Source organism: Takifugu flavidus, chromosome 5 (genome assembly GCF_003711565.1).
Source record: "Takifugu flavidus isolate HTHZ2018 chromosome 5, ASM371156v2, whole genome shotgun sequence".
NCBI lineage: Eukaryota > Metazoa > Chordata > Actinopteri > Tetraodontiformes > Tetraodontidae > Takifugu > Takifugu flavidus.
The window spans coordinates 9,555,185-9,574,407 of record NC_079524.1 but is presented as its reverse complement, the minus strand read 5'-3'; the positions used below and the strand labels follow the sequence as shown (position 1 = coordinate 9,574,407).

The following is a 19,223-nucleotide window of genomic DNA, read 5'->3' as shown; positions in this document are numbered from 1 at the left end:
ATCTTAAATTATATTTTAAGCTCGCCTGTCCACTGTTTGTGAATCTCCACACATTCTGCACGAAATTCAACCTATTTTTCACCAGGTGTCGCTGCAGAGTAAAAGTCCAACACCTTGGTCGAGGTACTAAATATGTGGGTGAACAGTTGAATGTAATCCTGCACCTATATGGTAGAGGTACAAATGGTTAGAATGTACATTAAAATGATTAAAAAGTGCACTGCAACCATTTTATTGTAGATTTAACATGTTCATAACTATGCCGTGTATTGTTCTTAAAGGTGATTGAGTTCTCGGTTGCGATAGTTTTTGCTGCATTTTTAAAACGGTAAAAAGTTACGGTGAAATGAATTGTAACATATTGCAAGTCCGCACAAACCGGCGGCGACCGGCGCCATCTAGTGGTGACTGGTAGGAACAACACGCCTCTTATTCTGAAAACGTGAATCCGGAAGTGACCCCGTGAGTTTACCGGAACTTCACATCGCGGGACGCGGCACATTTTTTTGACAGCGGAAATGAGGAGTCGCCACTTTTTTCTGCGTGAAGTTCGGGGCTGGAAGTTTTCACGTTCTTTTTTTTCGCAGCGGGGCCGTCGTGCGCTCTCACCATGAGAGAAAAGATGACGGGCTTTTCACCACACGGCATATTACTAAAGTCCACCATGTTTTGCTTGACGCCGACCTCGTTTTGAGCCACTTTAGATGCTTCTCGGAACGTTTCCGTTATGCGAAGTCCAACTTGTTGGTTAGTCGTCGTGCTGCGGTGGGTGCCCATCCGAGATAACGGAGAACGTGAGTAGGCTGTCGGCTCCTTGCAGCTTTTATTTCCCTTTTAGTGCTTTTAACTACACTAAAAACGTAACTTCGCCGCATTAGGGGATAATCCCCCAAAACAACAAACTAACAAGTACTAATGTGGACACAACTTTGGTCTAATTTGACTCTTTTTCTGCACTGCTAATCGCAAAAAACAGTGCGCTCATGCAGAGTTTAAAGGGCTCTTTCTCTCCGACTGTGATGCTAGCCTAGATGTTTAACAAAAAGTAAACTTTCCTTTTAAAATTCCTGGAAGGAACTTTTCCGTGGTGCCCCAGCACTAATGATAATGTCAACCGTTACCGTTACAGTATTAGGGATTATTTTTTTATATATGACTAATACGATTTCTTTTCACCCCGACATTATTTGGCGCAAATCTATCATTTTTTGTCGCCATGGTGACGTCCTATTAAAGCTGCCGTGACCTTAGTGGGTCGAACATGATGGAGGCTCATTTTAAAATGATGTTGTACACATCCTTACGCTTTGGAAATAATAGTAGTAGTTGTCTTGTGAATGCTTGAACGGTGCTTTGGCCGGAACCTTTCTTTTTCTCTTTTGTTTAGCCCGACGCGCAGGTCATTGGTGACATCTCATGGCAGGCTGCGGGCTGAACCCGAACAATTGGAGTGCATCCACCATTTAGTGTGACAGGGTGGTAGGAAATCAAAACAATAGTGTGTGCGTGCGTGCGCGCCGCCCCGTCACTCTGCCTGTGTAAATAGCAGTTGAAGCGCAGGAGGATATTCCTGTTTGTTTTGAAATTCTTGTGATATTCTGACGTTGAGGTTGAATATGAAACTTAACCTTGAAGAGGTGACGAACTTTAAGTTGGTCACACTTGAGTGCAACCTCGAGAGGACAAATAATCCGTTTTTGATGGTGTGTTTTAACAAAAAAACACCCCACAAAACAACGCCGCTGCACCTCTCTCATTCTTGAACGTGACCCTGACACGTGAACTCCCCACTTGGGGGCTGACCTGGAAGGGGATCTCACCACCCCAGCTGCTAATTATCCCGCTGTGACGTAACTGTTCCACAAGGCCAGTTGGGCTGCGTCAGCCATCCTCGGCTAAACCAAACGCCCACCCGCTGCACGGCCCGTAATTCTGGCTTAAAGATCCAAACCATCCCCATTGAGAAAGGGCATTTCTGGTGAAGCGCTCCGTTTACTGGGAATACGTCTGACTCATTCCTATCAAAGCAAAATCTCGCTGTGTTAATCCAGAGGTCCCACTGCTCAGGGCGGCAGCATTCCGGGACCCGGATACAAATCACATTATTTCTTTCTTGTTTGACTGATGAACAAAAGTGAGAGGCGGCGTTACGACTGTTGCCTTGAGGCGTGCGGCCTGTTTTGTTGTAAAGGGGAACTCGTAACCCAGTGCCCAGCTAGGGTTCTCCAGCAAACGGAGGAATTCGGTACAAATCTCTTTCACTCTGGTCGCTTCCGCCCCACTGATGAGATTCAAATCAAAGGCCTCTAATATTCCACTTTACATTTTCTGCTTGGGAAAATCTCGGCCTTTCCCTCCAGGGAAGGCTGCGTGTGCAGCATGAATGTAATTGGATTTTCCCCCAACGCGACATGATTACTTGGTTGGGGATTTTGGACAATACAGCACAACAGTTCCTTCACAAAGAAGTTTTTCCTTGGAGAAACGGCATTAGCATCAAGGAAGTCGAAGGTTATGATTAGGAAAACCTATGCAGTATCTTTCAGTGCCATGTGTATGATGCAGATATTTGGGGGAAAAAACAGTGATTTGCTATGAATAGGTTGAAGCCGGGGTCCCATGTGTGTAACCTGGATGTTATTGCTTCACCAGCTATTCTGCTTCCCCGAGGGAGTCTAAAAGAGGAGGAGAAACCGTGGGAGATTAATCTGATGGCACAAATGGGTTCAGCTCTTGCTTGGTTTTTGCGGAAGTAAACGTGCATGTCAGGGTTTTCTTCTTTACAAAGCAACAATAATTACAGCCTGTGCGCGTGTTTTTTCCCTGTTTTGTCGGTAGGAATCTCCTGATTACAGGCCTGTTAGTAGCAGCAGCACGGGGACGTCGCTTAAACCCTCCTCTATCCACGGAGAAGATGAGGTCAAATGTTGTTCCTGTTGCAAAACACAGGCATATTTGCATTTAACGCACAATTTTCTATTTATTTCTTCTGGTTTTACCGAATTTATGGGGTTTTTACGCACCTTTGAACGCTGAAGCGTGGCTGGCATCTGCTGAATTTTCTGTGGAAAACTTTGTGACCCTCAAACGAGCCTTCTTGGAAGTCGGATGACTGCAGATGAATCACGGCTCGTCGGACTGACAGAAGCGGTCAATAGAATCCCACATAGATAACTTGGCCTCACTCGCAGTTACACACACACACACACAAATATGGCACATCCTAAAATAATATCGCATATCTGCAGGATTCACACTGAGTCATCTCTGGCATCAGCAACAGGCTTGACTCATTCATGAAGCGCCCAGAGTCGTCTGTCTCACGTTCACGCTCGGAACCTTTGAGTGTGTGACTTGGCCGGAGTGTGTGGATTCCAGTCCTTCGAAGCCTGAAGGACGGACGGACATTTTCAGTCTTGCAGAGTCGGAACCGGCTTCTACGTATTTAACGAGAAACCAGATCAGAGCTCACATAACACATTAGTTCAGATCTGAGGGAGGTCAGGCTCACACTGTCGGGCTAAAGCGACTTATTGTGGAGCTGGCGAAAGGAAAACTACATCGTGATGCGTTTGGCGCCACCATTTTGTGGCTGATGCTGATTGTATAGTTCATTTGAGAGTTTAGTCTCAACTGTGGGGTCTGCTGGAGCTTCTGAGGTCGGCACCACCGTCGAATCATTCCTCAACGCCCACATCAGGCCTCCGGTCCACATATCCTTAGATTTAAAGCAGTAATCTCCCTGCATTAATCTTTACATCAATACATGCAGCCAAACCCAAAGTATTTCATTCTGTGCCTGTGATTATGTCTGCGGGACCCCCATGTTTTAGGACATGCCTGGTTCTGTCTCTGCAGGATAATCACAGAGTGCTGAGATGTTTTGTCTAAGTCGCTGGTAGAATGTCAGACGGCCGGAAATATGCTCGTTGGCGAGGATTCTACTCGCTTATTAAAATCACACAACATGCTCGTATACGTGTAACCTCTATTTTAAAGCCGCTGCTGCTGTCTCTTTATAGTTTTACTCGGTGCCCAGTCTGTCTGCTGGTTCCCCCGTTCCCAGGCCACAGGAAAAGGCCAGAAAGCGAGCGAGAGGTTTTTTTTTATTTTCCCCCGTCCATCTTGAGAATAGCAGCATTGTGTCGTGTAGGAGCCCGCATTGTTGTGGGAACGTATGACCGAGCCGGAGAACCCGCGGCACCAGCACAAGCAGCCTGTGTCCTGGTCCGCAAAGCAACATTTGTCGTATAAAACACCAAAACACACCATCAGTTGTTTTATGGGTTGTATCTGCCCCGTTCCTATGTTGGTGTTGTGTATGTGTGTGTGTGTGTGTGTGTGTGTGTGTGTGTGTGTGTGTGTGTGTGTGTGTGTGTCTGTACAAGCTACATAGTTAGGACATTTGGGCTGGTTGTGACAGCTTCAAGGGTTGGTTTGAGGGCCAAAACATTGGGTGGAGGTTAAGGTTGTGGCCAGGGTGTAGTTGTGATATTTAGGGTCAGGGGTTGAGAAATGCATCCTGTCAGTGAGCGTCCTCACAGAGATGGAAGAAAAATGTGTGTGAGAAGGTGCATCTGCATCGCTTAAAATACATGTTTACTGATTCTCACATTGCACTCGTGCGTGACAGGAAGAGGAGAACAAGCAAACGTTAAGAGACCAGTGACTGACATGTCAGCACCTGATGGAAACTGAAGCTTTTACTTTGAAATTTGTTAAACTAGTGCACGTCATGTTATGGTAGTTGCTGCCCACCTCCTGTATAAGCACTTGATGCTTTCTTCACCTTATGGGAAGCTAAGCCAGGGGTTATCTCACATTTCACCACTACTTCCTTTATTACAATCTGTTCTTAAATTATGTCTCACTTTTTTCTCATTAAAACCCTGACGCCCACACACAAATGGGAACGCTGAGGCAGCCCCCACCCCGCGTCTCCTTTCATGCAGCAAAATTCAGTTCGACAGATCCGTTTATTATTTCGAGTAAATAGCGCATTTTTACACCGGCATGCGCGAAGGAGCCCATGTGTACGAGCAGCTCTGTTTGGTGGTTAGAGCTGTAATCACTTTTCTGTTGCTACAACTAAAAGGAAATGTGTTTAACCTCACTGGAATGAGCAAAACATCAAATGTCGGAGCTGCACACAGTGGCCGAGCCGGCGACGCCTGCAGCTGCAGGGGATTCAAAGGCTTCACATGAATATCAGGTTTTTCTATAAAGACATTGTGGCTAGGTCAAGTGACATCCTGGAGTCTCAGGTGGTTGCCTGGCGACGGGTCGTCAAATAGGCTATGAACGTAGGCCTGCCTAGCTTCACGGACCCCCGTGATGATGCACGTGTCATAAAACGTTACGAGGCTTCTTCAGCCACTTTACTATGTCTAACGAAGGTGTTTCAGTATTAATCATTACCGATAACTGAGGTGAGAAGCTCCCGGGCCGTGCAAACACAGCAGCACTCTTATCTCAGGTTTCTCAGTCTTTTATTTATTTCTGTGTAAACATCGGCTCTTATGCTATATGAGTGCGATGCATATGCGCATTGCATGTTTGCATGTGCTCACTGGTTGTCAGGGCAGGGCTTCCTGTTCCTGTGATAACTATTTAGACAGAACAGTCAAATCCCTTCTCTCTCTTTCTGTCCTTTTTTCTCGCCCCAGTGATCTTCCTCCACAAAACCTTTACCATCCTTTTCTTTCTTGCTTTTTATCTACTTATCTTCTTGTCACTTCTGACTTCTGAAATAGTCAAATTTAACTTTTAAACTTGTTGGACATTGCACCCCCCCATAAAACGGACCCTGCAACCCATGTGAGTCCCCAGGTCGAGACACCTCGTACCCACGCCACAAATTGGCCTTGTTTTGGTGGTGAAAGCTTTGTGGGTTGATACCAAGATCTATAATGGGTCGGGTGGGCGGGGGGGTGTATCGCTGGATTACTGAAACCTCCCTATACAACCTGGGCTTGTTAAGGTATTTCTTGCTAGATGCAGGTCAATCCAAACTTATAATTCTAATAATACACCACATTAAACAGTGCAAAGAATCATGTGCCAACGTTTCCTTAGCAAATAATCATAATCAAATCTGGAAATCATTTAAAAAATAAACAAATGTACTTTTATTTCCATGCTGAATGCACAATAATGTGCACCAAATGCAGCGTGACACATGCAAATTCACTTACAATGAAAAGGAAAGTGTGGGCGTTGCTTATGGGCAAAATTCTGTGAGCCATGTAAATAACGGAAATTTGGATTAAAAACTCGATTCTGAGAATAAGCCTGGGCCGGATTTCTGTGACCCAGTGAGCACATTTATTACGGTTGTAGCGTTTCTTCCATATTTTGCAAATATCTCTTGATGTTTAGACGTAGCTTTTCAACGGGTGCCGCGGACAGCGCCGGCGTTTGTTAACGTTTAGTAGAAATGAAACTTCCAGTATTTTCTGAGATTGATTCTACAGTCGTTTGTGTTGTACTAAGGATCAGCAGTGTGATCTTAAGTCATGGGGTTACTCAAGCTGACAAGATCAATTCACATGTGTCTTTCATACATCCTGTTTCCCTTCCTGCCTGATTAAACGCAGCATTCGCCTGGCCCCAGTCAAATGGTTTGAGTTTAGACACTTTTGGTGTCCGGAGCAACAGTGTGAGTGAGGTAAGAGGTGCTGCCAGCTTTCACGGCCTTTTTTCGCATTGTTTTTTTGATCATTTCTATGCTTGTACCCAGTTATTTATATTTGACAGGTTGGTGGTGGAGAATTGCTTGAATGAAAAAGGCACGAAAGGATAATATGAGAAGTTTAAAGGGCCGCTAGCATTAGCCACGTGCAGCATTTGTTCACAGCAGCAGGAGTTCATGATTTGTGTCGATGCTTCAGGGAAATGGAAAAAAAGAACCCAACCTCATTGTCATCGCTGCAAAATACACGCAGATGGTGTAAAGAAGAAGTGGGGATGAAGGCGTGCGTGCGTGCCTGTGTGTGTGTGTGCGTGCACGCGCGTCTGTGTGTCCCATTAAGAATGCAGGCATTGTGAAAGAGGAGGAGGAAGGTGAGCAATTGCAGAGACTGCTGCGCCGTTGTTGAGTTGTTTTCCATTTCAGATTAAAGCCGACACGTTTCACTCAGCCAGCATGAATGGAACCGACCGACGGGTCCATTCATTGGGCGATTTTCAGAACTGGAAGGAACAAAAAAGCAGAAATGTATCCCAACGTCAGAGTCACCGTGCATGCGTGTATTTGAACTTTTGTTGTGCGCTTACGTGTGCGTACACGTATGCCGCTATGCACGTCTCTGGACAAAAAGAAGGAAAACCACGGGAAAATGGTGGACAAGTTCCCAAAGGAATCCTTTGTGCGTGTGTTTGCGTGTGTGTTCTTGTTCTGTAGTTACTCAGTGCTGAGTCATCGCTGGGCTGGCCACGCAGATAGAAACAGGGTTCTGGGGGGGCCAGCTACAGGGGCACCACAGGGCACGCACTGAGCATGCTCTGAAAAGTACAGGAAAGGAATTAGTTGTTGTGACAGGACAGAACCAGGAACTTTAGTGACGCAACATTTCATGTCGCCAGGCTTTTTTCTCTGTCTTTGACGCGTGCGTCACCTTCTGCGTCTATTTTTACTATTGCACAGCTGTTGATGTCGCCTTCCCAGAATCATTCACATTCTTTGGTGGGTTTGGACAGCATCTTCCCTTTAACTTTACATCTTGTGTTTTTCGTGATCTTTCGGATCTTATTGCTACAAACTCCCCTGACAACAACCCACACACATGCAGACGTGCACATGCATAGAGAGAGAGAGAGAGAGAGAGACAAACACTTACTTCCTCTATTTAGAAGGATCCCTTTCTGGTGAGCTGGAGGACAACGGTAGGCATGTTGTGAAGTTTGAGAATGAAAAAGAAATCTTCTGTTGCTGATGTCTTACTCTGACTTTATTTTAGGGAATAAAGTCATTCTTAGTAATTGTTTTTTTTGTAACGGGAAAGAAAAACCCCGTCCAAAAAACCCCGTCCTGTTACACAACGGTGTATAATTTGAAAGAATTCCATCTTTTTGATGCAACGACTTCCACAAATTGTATGTAAATATCACGTTCGCCACAGCAGCGTGTAGAATATAGCCGATCTGCAGCTGGTTACAACTTATCAAGGCTGCTTGCATAAATTGAGTGGTGCATTCATATTTTTAGGGAACTCGCTGGGTAAGTGGAAAGGGGTGAGGACGACAAGGTCACATGTAAACACACAGAGGGCTGATGGGGCAGTGTGGTTGATTGAGAAATGTGTAACCCTGCTTCCGCAGGCAGGGCCGCCTTCTTTGTCTGACCAGTTTGTTGCTCATAGTGCTCTCATTCATTCCAGTTGCTTCAGTCTCTGCCGTTTCTGCAATTTGGAGCCGATTTACTCATCTCGTCTGACGCCACTCTGTATTTTCACCGCTGTGGCTTCTCACAAATATGTGTGCAGAATTGGTTTTTATTCTTGAATAAATCAACAATTTGTCTACAAATGGATTCCTCTCGGTGAACTGTGCTGCCGTTATCTGCTGGGATGTGACTGCTCGATTGTCAGCATTTTTCATGTAATTCGATTTAGGCCTGATCAAAACGGGCTGCTGATTACAATCAGGCTGCAATTCATAAATATTTGAACCGTTTGAACTGCTCCCGAGTAGTTTCGAGAGCGCGGTCATATTTCGTTAGTTTCATATTTTATTTAATTGTTTGTTGCTGTTGTTTTGCACAATCAGTTTTAATCCTGATTTGCCTCTGATCACGTTTTTCTCTTCTGTGTTTTACAGCAGTAGTTTTCAGCCGGCTTTACTGCAATGAATGGTAACACTATATATCCACACAACACCACCACAGTAGTAGGAGGAGGCCCAGCACCTGTGCGAGGCTGGAGAGAGTTCTGCGAGCTGCACGCCATCGCCACAGCCCGGCAGCTTGCAGGCCACTACCGGAGCTTTGCAAGAGAGAGGCCGCAACAGGATGTGCTCCCACCAGAGCTTTTCTCCAAGCAGTTCACCGACCTCTTCCAACAGCACTTTTGCTGTGAGGTTGACAAAGATGGCATGCCGATCAGCCCCAACATGTGCTCCATCGCCGCCGGTAATGCCTCTTCAACACCTCCGGCGGCCTCTCCCCACCCGACGCAAGGCCTGATGGGACGATTGTGGATCACACCAGTGTCTGGGCTGCAGGACTACAGGGAGGCGGGCAGGCCGACCGCGGGAGCCGCCCATTTCACCGCCGTGTCGCCAAAAGTGGAGCCAGCTGTCGTGAATGTGGAACAAGAGCAGCCGCTGCGATGTGCAGCAGGAAACTTGCCAAGAATACCAGTGGTGCTGAGGGGGTCGGCGCACAGCATCGGCAGCGGTTCGCCGCTGATTCGTAGCCGTAGCAACGAGGAGGTTGGTAGCAACGATCGCCAACAGGTAGCGGAACGATACTCTTTGGACTCATCAACCTCCAACTCCGGCAACGGCGATGTCACGCATTTCTCCATCAGTCAGATCCGACAGACTGTGCGACGTCTTCTGAAGAAGCGACCCCCACCCAGCCCAGCCTTGTCCCAGGACCTGACTCCTACCAGCCCAAACCCAAACAGCAACAGTCCCCTGAATAACAGCGACAGAGTGGGTGGGATTCCCTTTACTAATGAGCAAAGTTCATCCTCCCCGTCACCCTCCCTCTCCACTTCCTGTCTGAACTCTGAAGCCACACCCCCAGCCTCCACGCACGTGTCCGTAGCGAGATTCGCCTCTCAATTGAGGCTCTCGCTGGATCGTTTTCGTAGGTTACGCATCGGAAGCATGAGGCAGAGAAGGCCAGATCTAAGCGGATGCTGTAAAGAGGGCCAGCTGAGGTATCTGCCTGTGGACGACACTATCTCAGACAATCAGCCACACTGGCAACGTTGCCGCCTGCTGGTCAGGAGGATCAGCGATTCTCAAGGACGTGGAGGAGGAGGAGGAGGAGGAGGAGGAGGAGGGGAAAAGTACGTGTTGGAGCTCTACGATCCTCCAAAGGTAATAACATTTGCGCACATTGATGCTACACACATAACACAATGCAACAGGAAACGTTATCCCTCAGCCGTGCTCGCACTCATTAAGGTAGAAGCCCGTAAACCAAAGTGTAAACGGAGATATGATTGGTTGCAGTGATTAATACTCATTACACGCTAAATTACACATAATTTACACAAGTATTCAGAGCGCTTCCTTGTCACCTAAGAAAAAAATTGCCTCTTTTTTTTTAACTCAATCAGTTCAAAACTAAAATGATTGAATATGCTTGCATCTCATTATCGATGTGTGTGTGTGCATGCATGCAGGTGTTCGTGTGTGTGTAGGTGTGTGAGTGCACGCTGCTTTTCTTGGTATTGTAGAATCTGCCTGCTGTAGTTCACAGTAATGTACAGTCTTTCGATCTTGCAGATGTTTTTGGAGGCTCCAATTTCTCAACAGCGCACGACACTTTTAATTAAATGGGCTTCCTCATCCTGTTTCAGATAATCTCTTTTAGATAATCTATTTTTTTTTCAAAAAAAGAAAAAAGAGATACATTTAAATTCTAACGAATTTCAGCATTAGCTTGCCCCAGAGGTAGCTGGTTTTCCCCTTTAACCTGATAATTGTTTGGTGCCAAAATTATATCAAAATATGATTTGAGGCCTTGCGTGACAGTTCAGTTGAATAAAATATTAATTCTTGTTATATAGGGATCTTATTTTATTCCATTTCAGGTAAATATCTCATTTGTTTTTCCACGAATGACTCCTCCTTACTCCTTACAGGTGACAGAATAAATCAAAAGCTCTAACCCAATGTGCTACATATCAGTGAGGGACGGTCCAGGCAGCCTCATCACTGGTACCTTTTTAAACTCTGTAATATTCACACATTATTGTGAAACTGTGAGCAGTTTGCTCATGAATCTGCAACCTTGTTGGTGAGGTGATTTTCCGCCTACACGATTTCCTATTCAGTGGTTGCCTCAGTCAGGCAGTTTTCTGTCTGTTGCAGTTTTCTATCGAATGAGTCATTACAAATACATCCACCCAGCAATCACAATCGATGAAATAAACTGCATCATATTGATAGTAGTAGTAACTTGCTCATTAATGCTCAGAAGCCTTCATGAAACGTCACTGCATAAAACCTTGCAACACTTCCAGATGTGCCCAGCTGCACGTTCCCACACAGGCATCATCTTTACAAGATCAGGCTTTTTGGTTCCAATCACCAAGTAGTAAATAAACCGACAACCTTTCGTGATTTGATCACATGTATCTTTCATACATCCATCATCCATACATCTTTCATACATACTCACTTTTAGAGTGCGTACAAGACTGGTTACAGTTCAATCAGGACAAACCAAAATAACTTGAGACACAACAACCCAACTTACTGTAATTAAATTACTTTAATGTAATAATATCATTTTTCCTGTAGAGTATAATGCATACTCTATAGCGTGTTTGTATCCGACGTATTCGGGATTCCAAAAGAACTTTATTGTCCGTCAGCTAGTGACAGAGCTCAAAACATAAACGCCACAAAGGCATTCCAAAAAACAACCAATTACACCAATAAAACGTCCTTTGTCTGTTTGTTTAGAACAAAAATAATCACGTCTAACTGGTTTGAATATATCATTTGTGGTGTCTATGGTTTGAGCTCTGTCACTAGGCGATGCGCAATAAAGTTTTAGGAATCGTGAGTATTAGCTAGCAACGTCGTCACTGGTAAACAAACATGGTGAAACGTCTTCAGGGTAAATGAGAGATGAACAAAAGATAAATGAGACAGATTACCGGAGCATCTGCGAGAAGGTTCAAAACGCCAATGGCGATTTTGGTCGGATCGGTGACTTAAGACATTACGGCCCATCAAATTGCAACAAAAATACGAAATATCGGCCGATCCGCTATAGCCATTCAGCTGGCCTGAAAGTCCTTCAACATCTTTAAGGTCACAGGAAGCAAAGGGTTTCATCTCGTTTATTTTGGCACAAAATAAGAAGTTGCATTAATCTGTGCGCGCTCGCGTTTCGTGTTTAGCCGACTGAAAGCCTGCTGCAGCCCCGAACATGCATTATTGGACAGACAGAACCAGAGCCGTGCGTGTGCATGCGCTGTATATCAGAACGAGACGGCACTGGCAGGATTTTCCTGGCTGATTGCAAATGCTATTTTAGTTAGCCAACTGCATCGCAACTCCCCCCTTTCAAAGCTGAGTAGCAGCCCGAGAATGACCTTAAAAGGAAGGAGTTGTGCTGTGGTCTGCATGCACATCCATCCACACCCCAAAAGAAGTCATTGAAGCATTTAACCCAAGACTTAGGGTTGCCAGAATATATATTTTTTTGCGCATCCTGTACTTTTCTTGTGCAACATTGGCACGCCACCCATCACTGTTTACATGAGAGTCCTTATTTAAAATGCGCACAGATGAACAGAAGGTATTTGTGTTTTTGTATAGAGATTTCTGTTTCACGGTGTTCGAGGAGTCATAGAAACGTGGGATTGCATGGAGAAATCACTAAAAGGACAAAAGTTGAGCTAATATTAGCCGATAGATTAGCTGAAACTTTTCCCTGAAGAGCACTTTGAACAACCGCCAAGCCCTTTCTCTTAGCAGACGATTACATTGGCTTGCCTTTTAGAAATGAATTTAAACAAACCAAAAAGTGGGATCATAATAACATTTTATGTATGAGCATTTTATATGAACTAACTGCCCAGATCCAAATTTTGAAACAGGCAACAAATGCAAAAAATTAGTAATAGATGCCACATTTGTTTTTCTAATGCAATGTCAAAATAGCCAGCTTGATGTAACACCACAGTTATAGCAGAAGTGAAGATTGTGCTGTCAGCTGAAATCCCCAGATGTGCACCGCATTGTCTCAGACTTTAAATCCCATCACAAGGCCCACACTTTAGTGTCTGGATGAGGAAGAACTGTGATTCATTGACAATTAACAATCCTGTTTTTATCCCATTAAAGATAGTTTAGTCCATAAAACAAAACGGAGGGAGCCAGAGGAATGCTGGGATCATTGTCCTGATCGTTTTCACCAGTCCCTGAACTTTGTTGTTGTTTCAGTGATATTTAAACCTGCCTTTTCCCTTTCCTGTGACTCAGCATTAAAGACAGGTTTATAGCGGAACATACTGCTGTTCTGTCTCCCCATCTTACATGAGTCCGAAGGAACCGATCAGTCTTTATCTCAATCACACCATCCTCATTTTTATGTGTGTTTGTGCTCTTGTTGATCTGTGTTAAAGCAATTCCAGCCTTAATTTCTTCCTCCTGGCTTAATTTTCTCCTTCTGTGTTTATCTGGTTGGATACAGCCACCAAACATAGTTGAGTCTCAGTGTTCAGAACTGTTAAAATACACATGCTGAAGTATTCTTGCTCTCGGTAGCCATTTTTTTCCTTCCTGTCAAGCTCACCACACCAGTAGAAAATACTTTTCCAGCTACCAAATCTGGCATCCAGCTGTTCTGTGTTTCTTGTTGCACCTCCGTCTCATACAGGCAGCGTTAATTTGGCCGTTTTTGCACACCACAACAAAAAGATCTGAACACATGGGTCCCAGTCAGTCGGCTCAGAAAGAGAACGAAACCACCCGAGAGAGAGAGACGCAGGAAATGCAGCAGCAGCAGGAGACCAGAGGAAGAGTTTAGAAAGTCAGAGTCCAGCCAAGTGTTAAAAAAGGACACTGGTGCGAACAGGACGGATCAAAATTGGTTTTATTTTTATCTGAATGGTTTTTCCTGGTAAGCACGTGTGTTTTTTGGACGTCTCTCCACTGGACGCCAATAAATTAAGGCACAGATGATGCAGGACAAGCGTTGACTGTTCACACCAGAGACAAGAATGAAAGAGCTGTGGGGTTTCTCTCATTTAACATTTTCAGCTTAATCTTTTACTCCATCTTCTAGACTGACGCATGTGCTGCTTTCATCTGTGTTGGATTGTCACGCACTTCTATGCGAGAATGGCGTTAAATGCTGCTGCGCGCGTGAATCACTGGTCATTGAAAACAGCTCCCGGTTTTCACTCTTAGTGCAGGTAAAAAACATTCAGGAGCCGGATTCCCTTCCCTGGCTGACGTCTGTACTGCAGAGGTGCACACAGGTTTCAGCTCGCATCAGGCTAATGTCTCACTCGCAAGGTCAAATCTTTCCTCACAACAGAGTTTCACAAACCATGAATGAAGGCTTAATGTAATGGAGGACTGCAAGATTTCCCTGTGTTAAGTAGATTTGCCTGAATTTTTGGCTTTTCCCTGATGAATGACCTGCTATTTAGTTTCCCTCTGCTGTCTGGATCCACTTCAACCTGTCAACTCTCCCCACAGCTCTCTCAAAGACTCTATATTTTTTTCTTCAGTTCTACTTTTTTAATCATAGTAATAAAATCTTTAGGCGTCTTTGGTCCACAATTGGTTGTCGGCCATTTGGATGAAACGTGCGATTTACCATCAGACGTCCTGGTGGAGGGAGGTCATTCTGTCAGTCATGGAAACACTTTTTCCACCAGCACCAGCGTCCCCGTTGTGGAATCGTGAGCATTGATCGTATCCAAGGAACGTGGCCCTGTCTGGTTTCCTTTGTCACCTCCTGAGTGAGTCACAGAAATGTTTATACAGGGATTTCGGTCAACAGGCCACTCAAGGCTAAGTTTAAATTTAAGGGAAACGTTAAATGGTTTCTTTATTTTCATAGTGTTTTCCATTGTAGAATGTAGTGACTTGATCTTCAGCCTTACCAGAACTGACACCAACCATGCCTGGATGTGGCAAATGAAACCACCACGCTCTGCTTAATGTGATGTTCTTAGGTGTTTGTACAGAGATGAAATCAGATATGAAACATAACCAGTTGCCTATGTGCACGCTGCGATTGCACGGCGAGGAGGCTACACTGTGGGGTTTATAACTTTGTAAATCTGAGGGAAAGAGTTGGGGCATCGCCGCTGCCAAATGAAACCGCAACTTTCAAGATAACTAGAGATTGATCTTAAAGAGTACTTTCAGTTTACTTACCGGAGTACTGTTTAATCTGTTAGCTACACCCAAGGTTCAGGCATTTCAGGCAGCCTGGTATCGATATAGCCAAAGTGAGAGTGCACAATTTACTCAGTTTAAGAGTCCGTATTGGTTGTTTGTGGATGATACCATCTTTTCTGTTTGAATCATGAAGTGCCACAAATGCCTATCATGATTTGTTTTTTCTTTAAGTGGTTGCTTATATCTGTAGTGCTAATAATTCTGAATCAAAGATACTCCCGTCAGAGGCAGCGGGATCACAGGCTGCTCTCTTTAGCATCCTGCTGCTCCAGATGAGGTTACAGAATAATGTGTCAGCTTAAATTGTTTTGCTAGAACTGAATTAAAACGAAAGGTTTTCAACTAAAAACGACTCTACAGATCCGTTATCGCCACCAAAGCAATTTATTTTAAACCTTATAAAAGTGTAAATGTGTTGAGGAGGTCAAACTCACAACTCATATTAGAGAAAATATCTTAGTCAGGGTGAATAAGCTGCAATCACAAGTCTGCTTTTTGCCTTAAAAGCCGTTCAACGCTAAACATGCAGCACGCACAGGAACCCAAAAATTGTCAACTCCTGCATCTCGGCTGCACTCACTCGGCAGCTGGGAAGCTCAGAGGTGCAGAATTTCAAAGCTACAGATCTCACTGTGGGCTCGGTTTGCACCGAGAGGCCCTTTTCAGACGGCTGGTAGAGTTTGAAAGGAGGCTTTGGTGGTGTTCAGAAGAGAAACCCTCTTTAACGGCATCTGAGTGCAGGAGGAGTGTTTGCCTTCCAACCTGACAGAAATCTATAGAAACATATGAAGGAAGTCAAGTGGTTAGAATTATGTGGTCTTTTTCTGCAAGACAGGCCGGCATGTTGCCTTTATGTGCAACTCTGCGTCTACACAGTAGACAAATACTTTGATGCTAAATATTATTCTTTGTACTCTTTGTGTGCATGTGTGTGCGCGTGTGTGTGTGTGTGTGTGTGTGTGTGTGTGTGCACTTGCATGCTCGCCCGGTCTATAACCACAGTACCAGTCCACATGGCCTTGCTGAGTATCATGTGGAAAACCCCTAAAGCCTTCATCAACACAAGCGCCGCTCTGTTCAAGCAGCACCATATCACAGTTTGAGTAAGAATGGCCGCCGAAATGTGTGATTCGGGTCCAGATTTGCATCGTGGAAGGACGATAGATCCACCTATAGCACACACAGGCTTTCATTCAGCTCCAGCGCTCGTTCCAAAACAAACTCCTCTTTGTCTGCGCCGACCTGCGATGGCAGCCGTCAAGAGGGGCAAAGATTCTTGACACAAGCCTTCTAATGTCTACATTCCCATCAGTAATGCTGAGTTTCTCTTGTGATACCGACCAGATCGCAGATCAAAATATTATAAATTGGCTCAGAAGACCCATCAGTCAGCAGTGAGCTTACACATTCTGACCTTATTTTCTAAACAGTTTTGTCACAGTTTAAACTATTAGGCTTCATATCTGATTGTTCCCTGTTATTCATTTATTTTTCACCCTGTCATTTCAACGTTGATCTTGTTAAATACTCCTCGTGGGCGAATCCCACGTGATCTTCACCCTTGTGTGGAAAATGTTATCGCGTTATCATCTCCTTCCCCATATCAATCTAGCTGTAGCTGAACAGTACCAGGAACTCTAGTCGTAAGTAGCAAAACTGCACATGAATGTTAATTTGGATATAACGGTATGAGGCAGAAGAGCAAAGGACAGAGAAAGTGTGTGTTTCCCAGCACGTGGTCGTGTTCACGCGTGATTTGACCCATATATGTCGTTTGTTAGTTCCTGGGTTTATTTGGGGTCGAAACTGTGAATTCTGCATAGCTGCCAGGTCTTTCCAGAGGTTGGAGCCAGTCTTCACATGTGTGCAGTTACTGGACACAACACACCCTTCACTGACACAGGTGCACATGCTAAGCACACAGGTGTGACACCCAAACACACACCGAAACGGGTTCGCATCCAGCGTCCAACTGTTTTTGTGGAAGCCTCTAAAGCCTGGTCCTACTTGAGCTTTAGCTGTTGTGTTTCATGCTGCAATGCCAACAAACCGTGTGTGGCATTCACAAACGGATCCGGAGCTCCGTGGAGATCTGTTCATTTATGTGCAGCTCTTAAATGGTGCAGATTAAACTCGAAAATGTAAGGATTTAATATTTGAGGCCTTTGTGAGGAGGCTTAAATACTTCCAGCAACACATGCTAATTGCTGAGCTGCACATAAGTAGATTCAGGCTTTGCAAAAACTGGATACAAACAATTACCGTAAAAAAACAGCCAGAACAGGAAGTATTGGCTGAATGGAGAATTTAGCAAGTTTCTTTGATATGAAAGCAAGTCTGAGCCAATAGTTTAAGCTTTTTAAAGTTCTTCGTGGCAGATTTAAGAGTATGTAAGCGACCTTTGGGCTTTGGAATCAAGCTCAGAAGCCACATTGCACTGAATAATCCTAAGATTTGTAGTGTTTTCCCAAAGAAAAAACATCTTTTCATTACGTTGCTTTCCATTGTTTTTTTAGCTAATTAAAACGCTGGTCGCGTCAGTTCCCTGAATGTCGACTGTGCCGCCGTAACTCCCGCGTGCTGGGCTCGTGCATCGGTATTTCTCAGAAGCATACAAGGAGGGCAGCAGGATGAAGTGACACACTTATTACTGCAGGCTGACAGGTTTCCTAGAACACACTCATCTCTCTATCGGTGATGGTAACCTCACAGCCCTTGCGCAGTGTGAACGTATCCCACATCCTCCAGCGTTCTACAGATCGACCCGATAGTGAATGTGATCATGACTCCTGACTGCCTGTACCAGCAGGCAGCATTTCGTTTCTATCTTTGATTCTTTTGGTTGTTGAGTAACATTTCATGTATTTTTATTTAAGTGGATGATGGTAACGGCATCAAGGAGCAGAGCCGGTGATCTCACCCTGGTAGCAGGGGAAGCACAGGCAGATGTGCTGGCCTAATGAGGCCCCGATGGGTGGTGCTGGACCAATGTAAAACATCTGTGTGTGTTGCTCAGGATAATTGTGCACACACTTACCAAAATCTGTCCGGCCAAAGACACACACTCACACACACACACATGCAGGACACGACAGTGTTGGCCACGGAGATCCTCAGAGGAGTAAAAGAATGCGGTGTCACCACAGCTCACCACGGTTCATGTTACACTCCAAACATCCTGTTTAGAGCCTGATTGTAATTTGTGCTCGGTTTATTTGAAGAGATTAATGCTGGTTTTGTCTTGGGACGACGTGTAGAAGCTGTGAATGGTATTGCGATGATCATTTCCACCTGGATCACCGTTAGACACCGTTAGACGTTGAGCATTGCAGGTGCGGCAGCACCTCTGACCATATTATCTGTGTTTAAGACCGTTTTCCACAAATGAGTGTTTTCAGCTTTCGAAATGAGACGTGAGCTCTCTGCAGGAAGGCCGTATTGTCGGTGTCGGGTATCTACAGCTGATGACAGCCCTGCTCGTCTCTGTGTGAGGTTGAAACTGGAGTGAAAGTTGACTCAGTCGAAACGAAAACGGCTGAAATCTCACCGGCAGGGTTGTAAATTACCCCAGACCTTTCAGTTAAATGCTGAATATAAGCAGCCTTTCCTATAACGTTGGGTTTCCTCGTTAATGTCCTGCGGGCCCATCAGACTAGACCTACAGGACATTTGAAACTTCTGCTGCCAAAGGATATTATGGGATACTGTATTATTTATTTACTGAACCTTGGAGCTTGCTGTAACCTTGGCGACATTGTGTCATGTCAGTGTTTTCACAGCTGCAGTAGGAGGAATAGTAGCATCCTGATATGCACTGGTCCCTGAAGGGAAACAGTTCGGAGGTCTGTTAATGGTGAAGGGAAGCAGCAGTTTAAGATCTGGTCCGATATGATCGGATCAGACCGGCTCGGGACGGTGGGGAACCGGAGAGTGTTGACAGGTGGAGGGCGTAGACTCCAGTCCAGGCCGACCCAGGTTACAGTCTGATGCTGCTAAGGAGTTAGCATGTGGATATGCTGCAGAAAATGTACCAAATTTGGGATTCGCTGGATCTTTGTTAATATCCTCCGTGCACACACGCACACGCACACACACACCACACACACACACACAGC

General features: G+C 45.0%; 1 protein-coding gene across 6 annotated transcripts in view; it reads left to right on the top strand.

Annotated features, from left to right (window-relative positions):
* Positions 1 to 493: 493 nt before the first annotated feature.
* Positions 494 to 19,223, top strand: part of sh2b3 (SH2B adaptor protein 3) — a 26,200-nt gene continuing 7,470 nt past the window's right edge. For 3 of the 6 annotated variants that reach the window (XM_057032958.1, XM_057032954.1, XM_057032959.1), the window contains exons 1-2: positions 494 to 794; positions 8,818 to 10,047. In XM_057032958.1, the coding sequence (XP_056888938.1) occupies positions 8,845 to 10,047 (1,203 nt within the window). In that variant the 5' untranslated portion in view covers positions 494 to 794; positions 8,818 to 8,844. Of the gene's footprint in view, positions 795 to 6,646; positions 6,668 to 7,157; positions 7,885 to 8,817; positions 10,048 to 19,223 lie in introns of those variants that run through there. The other 3 variants (XM_057032955.1, XM_057032957.1, XM_057032956.1) reach the window with 3 other exon arrangements.